Consider the following 8,492-nt stretch of genomic DNA (forward strand, 5'->3'; position numbering starts at 1 on the left):
TTGGCCCCATTGCAAGTTTAGGAAGGGTTGTAATGAATACTGTATTTTTAATTTTTATTGGCCATCAATATTGCATCAGGCATTTGAACGAAAAAGATTTTGAAATATTTTTAGCGGGTCAAGCAGTGCTACAAACGAGCCAAGTTTCAAGACTGTGTAATTGCATCCATGAGTTATTAATTGTGTTGAGGATCCAGCTCAACGCATGCATACTATAATACAGCATTCGGCCTGCCCTTGTGCTGTATTTTCCGTACTCACGCAGCGATGCTTTAACTATATAACATAAAGGGCGGAGTCCTCTTCCAATATAATTTTACCTTAAAAGGACAGTCTTCTTGTAACAGTAAAATACAGTGGCGTAGCTAGCCCAGAAGGATTGGTTGGGAACCATTGTATGCATACAAGCTGCAGCAACCATGAAGTGCAAAGCACATCATCCAGCATGCAAAGCATACTGCACCTAGGGGGGGTCTGGGGGCATGCCCTCCCCCAGGAAAATTTTTGAAAATTACATATTACATGCTGAGATTCAATTTGGTGGCATTTTACAGAAAAAATATTGTCATCTCTAGTAGGACACTAGCTATACATACATTTTGTTTACATAATAATTATTATCAGTTACGTAGCTGTAGGAGGCTTCATATTGCACTCGTATTGCACAATTTAGCTATAGCTAGCTACGTACGGTGAGTACCAGAGTTGGTAGGGTACCGTAACTGATTGGTTGGGCCTGTGCCCTACCAGTACCCACCTTAACTACACCACTGGTAAGATATCATCAAAATCTGTAGGTCCCTATCGCCTCAGAAATTGCAAACCCTAAAATTGCATAAGTAAATAATTGTTGTTTCAAACTTGGATTCCTAGCATATCCTATTATCAAATTCCTGAAGACTGTTCCAATACCGGCCCCACTACCGGCTACACCAATAGTCACAGCACCGGCACCAACAAATTTCGCTGCCATCAACATATCTGACATTAATAGCAATTAACAAAATCAATTAATGTATTAATTGATTTTGTTAATTCACTTAATTTTGCTAATAACAAAAAGACCGTATAATCTTACCGATCTTTTTTCATAAATTTTGAATACAAAAATTGACCAAAAATTACTGTTCTCCATGTAACTTGCTACATAATTTGCTGGGTCATTGCAGAACTGATAACACTATACACAGATTGTATATACACTATACATGTATTTGTACAACTACATACATACAGCATATGGTTATTGTTCATTACAGGACATGATTCACTATATCAATCCCTGTCCTTATACAGTGATACCACTGACCCCAGTGTCTCGGGTGTTCAACCTATTTCGTACAATGGGTCTCCGTCACTTAGTGGTGGTGGATGGATGTGGCTTGGTAAGTATGACTGTCATCAACAATTAGATATTGACACCAGAACTATAATAAATTATATAAGCAGGAAAAAAAAACCCTATATCAGCAGGAAAAATAACATATGCAAGTTTTCCCTACTAAATTTGTTGGAGTTCAAACACTTTTTATTTTCAACGATTTTCCTACATTGTGTCCAAAGCTATTAGAAGCCCCAGCTGTTTTCTTTTTAGAGAAAATGTTTTTTTGCCTCATCCTCCAAATTTTGTTACCCATATCTTTCTCTTGTATGTGTATTGCTCAGTTGTGTGGAGTGATAACTCGTCTCAACCTCACACATGACTTCCTTCATAAGTGTCACCACAGGAGACAGCAAATGGAGCTATAGTAATTGACTCTATATAATAACTTATTATTTATAAAATGTTTATATATTATGTAATGTATATGGGATCATTGAATGATAAGGATATAATACATTGTAAGGGTTATATAAACACATATAAACGATAAGCAATTTCTATGAAGAATTTCTTTTGAGATTTCCACTGTTCACACCCTTGCCACTACTACTGCTACTCTGTCTTCTACCAACCGCAGACAAGGGGCCATGGTGTGCATTAATAGGAGGTGGGACAAATCCCCAACGTTGGTCGATCCATTCTCTGTATGCCATCACTTCATCTGACACAGAAATGATGAGGCTGAGAACAGTTTTGTTGCTGGAATGGTGCTGTTCTTTTCCAAGTAGAGCTCTTGCCAATGTGACATATGCACACTCAAAAGCATGTTTAATAGTCCACATGCCATAGCAAGCCCATCCGATATTATTTCGTGAATTTAGAGGATTTGAAATACAAAGTATGCTTTCCTCCATTCCGTACTCAACTTTGCTAAAATATGACCCACCATTGTCCACTCTGATGCCAACCTTTTGGTAGTTGAAATTTCTACCATAAAGTTCAAAAAATTCAGTTAAAAGAACACCAAGATTAACATCCTCTGAGTCGGCCCTGATTCGTGGATGATGTTGGAGAAAACTCACCACTAACAACAAGAGACAGTAGGAATTGATACCTCCTGTATTAACCTCATTGAGATTTCGTTGGTAGAGAAACTGCTTGATAACTATTACCAATTTGTCTAGAACTGGATAATGGTTCATATAGTACTTGCAAATGTGAGCACTCTGTAGTCCTGAGTCAATGTTGAAACTGATGTCAACTTTAACCTCTGTGCATTTGTCTGTAAACTTGATAATTGGTACTGATGTTTTGTCAATCACCAGCAGTGACTTTGGTACAAAAATATTTGCTTTTCTAATCTCCTGCTCAACTACAAACAATGGAGGTACCGGCCATTTTCCAAACACCACCAAATCCACATCACTGGTTGGCAGATACAGCCCATAGTTGAAGCTACCAACCACCTCCACTGTAGCATCTGACCATTTGCTCTTAATAATTCTTGTTACCCGCTCAACCACTTCATTACGCATTGCCTGTTCTGAAGGTCTTGGTAACATGAACTGATAGAAATCCATCACTTCTTCGTGAAGCCCTAACGTGCTGAAAGCATAGCTGCGAGTTTTCCAGTGTGGAGGGTTGCCTGATACTGGCGCGTAGTCGTAATGCTCTGAAGGTTGGAACAGCTTCTTGCTCTCCTCTTGGCTACTGTGCGAATCATTGTCGCTATCCGACGCAGAATTCTTATTCTTTGGACCGAACGTACTCTTGTGTAGATTTCTCCAAGTCACAACTGAAGGAGCATCATCGTCTACCAAATAACTGTTGAACTTGTACCCAGGTAAGTCCATCTTGCATATTCCAATAATTTAACACAAACCGCACTTATCCGGCCTGCGTTATATGCGTGAAACTACTCACGTGATTTTTTAACCATGTGCTTGCTGATGTTCACATCAGGGCACTGCTTTCGTGACACATGGTGAGCAATATAATACAACCACCCCTGTGTATTTTATACATTTGTCCCCATACAATAATGGTAAACCCCCAGTTGTACAAACTGACATACAAAACAATTGCAAAGTGTTCAACCCGTATTCCTGTTCCAAAAACTTGTACAGTTTACAACAAATATTTGCTGTAATACAATCCATTGGTAAATAAATAAACAAACAAGAATTTGATGTACCCAAAAGGTGTCATATGGATACAATAAGAGATGAGCTGTAAATACTAGGATGAAATCCTAGTAGTGGCTCCTGCATAGTTTTGTTGATTTGTTTTCTTGTCAGAAATTGCATCGATTGTGCTTCCACAACGATTTCTGGTTACTGAGTTTGCAGCCTTAGAAAACTGGCTGCTGCTGCTACTACCGCTGTTGTTACTGCTGCTGTGAAGGGCAGTACTAGCAGTTGGGCAACAGCCCCATTGTTGTTCCACCCATAGTCTGTAGTCAATCACGTTATCTGGGACAGATAAAATCAAACTGAGGACAGTTTTGTTAGAACGTTGCATATCCTTGGTGCCAGTGTTAAGCAAGACACGTGCCAGAGTGACATAAGCATGTTCAAAGGCTCTCTTAACATCCCACATTCCAAAACAACCACGTCCAACATTGTTCATAGGGTCAGCTGGATCAATGACGCACAAAACACTGTCATCCATTCTCTGTTCTTTCTTGTTAAAATATGACCCAGTTCCATCAACTTTTATTCCAACAATTGAGTAGTTAAAATTTCTTCCATAGAGCTCAAAGAACTCTACAAGTAACACGCCGAGATTTGCATCATTGGCAGTGATTTCACTTCGAGGGTGGCGTTGCAAAAAGCTCACCACCAATAGAATAACACTGTATGAACCAATTCCACCAGTGTATACCTCATTGAGGGTGCGTTGGTACAAAAACTGCTTGATTACCAACACTAGTTTGTCTAAAATTGGATACTGTTTTAAATAAGACTTGATTTTCTCAGCGCTCAAAAGGCCGGACTCCATATTGAAGCTGATGTCCACTTTCACTTTAGTGCGTTTGTCCGTAAACTTGATGATGGGTACTGAGGTCTTGTCGAGAACCATCAAGGATGTAGGAATGGGGATGTCTGCACTCTTAAGCTCTTGCTCAACTGTAAACAATGGTGAAGAATCCAAAGACCAATCAACATCCAACACAACAAGGTCAATATCACTTGTAGGCAGATATAGTCCAGTGTTGAAACTGCCAAACACTTCCACTTTCGCTTCAGGCCACTTCTTTTTAATAATACTAGTCACTCGTCCAACAACCTCTTTTCTCATGGCATCTTCACTAGGTTTGGGTGAGATGTACCTGTAAAAGTCCAGTACTTCTTCATGTAGACCAATTGCATTGATACTGTAGTCTTTCATTTTCCAGCATGGAATAAGATTCCCATAATAAGGAGTGTATTTGTAGTGGTCGGCTCCTGAAAGTGCTTCCCGCTGGTTAGAATTGGCATTTTCACTGTCTCCAGGTTGCATTGAGCTGTTTCCAATAAAGGTTTTCTTGTGCAAGCGTTCCCAGGTGTTTGTTACTGGTGTGTCGTTATCCATTAAGTAGTTGTTGAATTGATATTCCGAAGATACATCCATGTGTTCCCTAATTAGTGCCGCACATGGAGACCAGGCATCATTACTTCTTCTTTGCTAACAAAAACAGCGTCTCGCTAACTGTGAAAAGATAAAAACGTTTTAATATTGCATTGGCGTTAATTTCCACGCAATCAACAAAACCTTTGAAATACATATACACACATCAAGTGGAACTAAGAAAATAACCGTATAAATTCTTCTTTACACATTTACACTTCTATTTAACGCCGAGGTCGTACACACTTCATCTCACAGTGTTAGTTTACCTTAAAACTTGGTAGGTGATTGTGAAGTGATTACAATGTAAGTGATTCTCAGATTGTCCTTTTTTTACTCCTACGATTATGTTGTCTGTGCCCACAAATTACAAGACCTAGATTTACACTGTGCTGTACTGCGAGACAGTAAACTAATCCAACAAGCGTCTCCGTCGATCTGGCCTGGTTGTCTAAGGACGCTGATATTTAAAAACGTGATTGTGATGAACTCTTATAGTTGCACAACGCGCACGTGATAACATACAATAGATTACCTGAGGGAATGATTGCGAAGATCGTGGCGACATTCAGGCGACCTGTACAGCTACTGCTCGGAGTTCTAGTCCTGTTGGTGAAGATCTACTTCATCTTCTTGTGGAAAATTTGCCGCATTTTCATCCCTAAGAGTATCCGCTTTAGCGATGGCTCATTACAAGCAGATTTGATCTTAGTCACTGGTTGTGGAAACAGTTTGAGTAGACATGTCGTTCTCAAGTTAGCCGAAATGGGCGCCTCTTTGGTACTCTGGGACAATGACAAGGAGGCGGTTCGCTCAGTCGCTGAAGAAGCGGAGAGTTACGGCACTCAGGTGTATCCATTCGTGTGTGACTGCTCCGACCAGGACGTCATTTATAGCACCGCTAAGAAGGTCCAACAGGAAGTTGGCAACATTTCCATACTAATCAACAACCTCAGTGTCAGCACAGCTGGTAAAGACATCATGAGCATGGATGATGCAAGACTTGCACAAGTGATGAAAACAAATTTTTATTCGAGCTATTGGGTATGTGACAGTTGTACACAACAATGCCAGAGTGTGTGTGTGTTGAGGTTGATATGTCAACGCATCGCTCCAATGCTGCATAATACTGTGGTCTGTATAGAGGTTTTCCATTTGACGTCATCCATATTTTCCGTATGATTACAGGTTATCTTCGTGAATGCGTGAAGCAAGAGTGAGTTACAAGCTGAAGAACGCTAGTGAAAATAAGAAAGCTATGGTGCATTTGTTATGTTATTCGTTGCTTAGTAATATCGCTTCGCAGCTGGAAGAAACAGGGCCATTAAACTCCAGCTATTCGCTGGCTTGTACCACTGAATTAACCCAGTCCCCTTTATTCCCACTCTTCAATTGGCTATTAATATAAGTAACTTACTCAGTGTAGCGATTCCCCAAGTCTTTCTTCAATTGTGCAAAATCGCAAGTTTCAATTTCTCACATGGGTCCCATTGGATTTATACCTCAAAAACATGGTGGCTAGTAACTTAAAATGACATAAACGGATAACCCCTATTGCAGCCTTTGTACGTATGTATGGGCCTGTCTTTAATGTGTAATGTGACCAACCAAGTGACAGCCTGTGGATAGTCTCGTGTGGCCAGACCACTTTTTTCTCTTTGTCATTGGGTAGGGAGAAAAAAGAGTCTGGAACAGTTCGAATCCCACAATCATCTTGACACATCACGAGACTACGTCACAAGTATGCAACCCATGCACTTAAACTCCGTTGTAATAAGACTACCACAGAAAGAATTAACTTACCTGAACAACTAACAATTGATTCAGTCTATCAAAGCCTCAAAGGCAGCTTTAGATATTGATTGGTTTATAAATATGTGCTTGTAATTGATTGACGCAAGCGGCTACTGTTTGAAAATGCATCACATTTCTTTGGTTAGCACTACCCGATTATCCGGGGAGTGCCAAGACGAGTGTGGGCTTCAAACTGTTCCAGACCCTTTTTTCTCCCTACCGATGACAGAGAAAAAAAAGCGGTCTGGCCATGTGAGACTAGCCTGTGGATAAATTTGTTACCTATTGGACCATAGTAAGTCAAAGGTTAAGTGGCATTTTACCTACACTCTTTCAAGATTTACAAGATCTGTATATACTCAGACTTACACTGTTTCTACAGACGACGAAGGCAGTTCTACCTTGGATGGTGCACAATGACTATGGGTACATAGTAAACATGGTGACACAGCCATTGTTTTGTGGACTAGCTGGTAATGCAGATCATGTTGCTTCAAAGGCAGCAGTGCTGGCCTTCAGTGAGGCACTACGAAGTGAACTAGTATCAATGGAGAAGAGTGGGGTACATGTTGTGTGTGTGTGTCCCTGGAAGGAGAACTACAGTGTCACTGAACTACCCAAGATGGCAGAACAGGTCATTGAAGCAATGTTGGAACAAGAGCCCTTTGTCACTCTACCCAGATACAAGTATTTGTTGATAGTTTTAAAATGGTGAGTATTTGTGCCTGTGCATATCAATAGTTTAGTGCTGTTTAGAGGAAATTCCTTACATTTTATTTACACTGTATAGTTCTTCAAAGCTATTGACATTCTTAGTACAAAGGACAGAGGCACTCACCAAAATTAATTGTGCTTGTGTGTAGATAGTTCAACTTTCCACATGGTTGGTGGTGCATTTCAGGGTGTCTACTGTAAATTCTTCTTGAAATCTCCACAGGCATTTCTGATCAATATCGGCTGAGGTGGTAGACTGTGTCAATTAGAAATCTAATACATTGCTAATTGCACCTATCATCTTTCCACATAAATTGCTTTAAAATCATACCCTGTTTTTCAACAGAAATCACTAACGTTTTGTTGTTGTTGTTTTTTAAGGAAATTGGTCATGCACAATTGGTTATGTGGTTACTCTACACTCACTACTTCAATAGAACAATCATTTTCATTGTAAAATAAACAGAAAGTCCAGATGTGTGTATATTGAACTGTCGTGAATTTTGATGGCTTACTATAGACCTTTGTATTAGGGTCGTCTGTCCACCAAAACTGAGATATAGGTGTGGATTTAAAATTTGGTGCCTGGATCAAAAGATATAATATGCAAATAGCTAAAGATGTCTATTGAAAATGTGCCATATCTTTTAAGTACAATTTTTAATCTATTGCTGTAATGCATATTTAGGATGTTATAAGAAATTAATACATGTTGTCTGGTCCCACTAATAATTACTATTTTGAAGTTTAAAAGTACTGCAGTAGATATGTGAAGTTTTTGTTTGTCTTCTCTACAGCATACTGCCAAGTGCAGTGTTAAACCTGATCAGCAAGTTTATGAACAAGTACAGCAAAAGATGACAAGTCAAGTCCTTAGGAGTCATGTAACATAGCAACCAGTTGTATTTTCATAGTCAGTTCCAACATTCTAACCACTTTCTATAATAGTTGGTATATAATATCACCAGTGAACATTGTAACCTTTACCATTATTGTATTTCTACTCTCTATACATGAAGGTGTATGCATGAGCAGGTACCAGGTACTCAAA

General features: G+C 39.5%; 3 protein-coding genes and 1 pseudogene across 5 annotated transcripts in view; 2 read left to right on the forward strand and 2 right to left on the reverse strand.

The window, feature by feature from the left end:
• Nucleotides 1-8,492, forward strand: part of LOC136243603 (H(+)/Cl(-) exchange transporter 6-like) — a 134,603-nt gene that overhangs the window by 8,566 nt on the left and 117,545 nt on the right. For 2 of the 3 annotated variants that reach the window (XM_066035147.1, XM_066035149.1), the window contains 2 exons: nt 1,260-1,385; nt 1,666-1,822. In XM_066035147.1, coding sequence (XP_065891219.1) covers nt 1,260-1,385; nt 1,666-1,749 — 210 coding nt within the window. In that variant the 3' untranslated portion in view covers nt 1,750-1,822. Of the gene's footprint in view, nt 1-1,259; nt 1,386-1,665; nt 1,823-8,492 lie in introns of those variants that run through there. The other variant, XM_066035148.1, reaches the window with a different exon arrangement.
• On the reverse strand, nt 1,758-3,218 carry LOC136243610 (terminal nucleotidyltransferase 4B-like). Its single transcript, XM_066035155.1, has one exon. It carries the CDS (start codon nt 3,175-3,177, stop codon nt 1,882-1,884), a length of 1,296 nt encoding a protein of 431 aa, XP_065891227.1. The 5' UTR covers nt 3,178-3,218; the 3' UTR covers nt 1,758-1,881.
• On the reverse strand, nt 3,406-5,918 carry LOC136243609 (terminal nucleotidyltransferase 4B pseudogene; annotated as a pseudogene).
• On the forward strand, nt 5,427-8,453 carry LOC136243613 (estradiol 17-beta-dehydrogenase 11-like). Its single transcript, XM_066035158.1, has 3 exons — nt 5,427-5,977; nt 7,110-7,438; nt 8,239-8,453. Exons 1-3 carry the CDS (start codon nt 5,477-5,479, stop codon nt 8,300-8,302), a joined length of 894 nt encoding a protein of 297 aa, XP_065891230.1. The 5' UTR covers nt 5,427-5,476; the 3' UTR covers nt 8,303-8,453.

The sequence above is a fragment of the Dysidea avara genome, chromosome 13, assembly GCF_963678975.1.
Source record: "Dysidea avara chromosome 13, odDysAvar1.4, whole genome shotgun sequence".
Taxonomy (NCBI): Eukaryota; Metazoa; Porifera; class Demospongiae; order Dictyoceratida; family Dysideidae; genus Dysidea; species Dysidea avara.

Excerpts from the sequence above, each read along its gene's own strand:
- LOC136243613 (XM_066035158.1), top strand. The coding sequence starts at position 5,477 with ATGATTGCGAAGATCGTGGCGACATTCAGGCGACCTGTACAGCTACTG. Across the intron at positions 5,978-7,109 it reads ATTTTTATTCGAGCTATTGG|ACGACGAAGGCAGTTCTACC; the intron begins GTATGTGACAGT and ends CTGTTTCTACAG. Across the intron at positions 7,439-8,238 it reads TTGTTGATAGTTTTAAAATG|CATACTGCCAAGTGCAGTGT; the intron begins GTGAGTATTTGT and ends TCTTCTCTACAG.
- LOC136243610 (XM_066035155.1), bottom strand. The coding sequence starts at position 3,177 with ATGGACTTACCTGGGTACAAGTTCAACAGTTATTTGGTAGACGATGAT.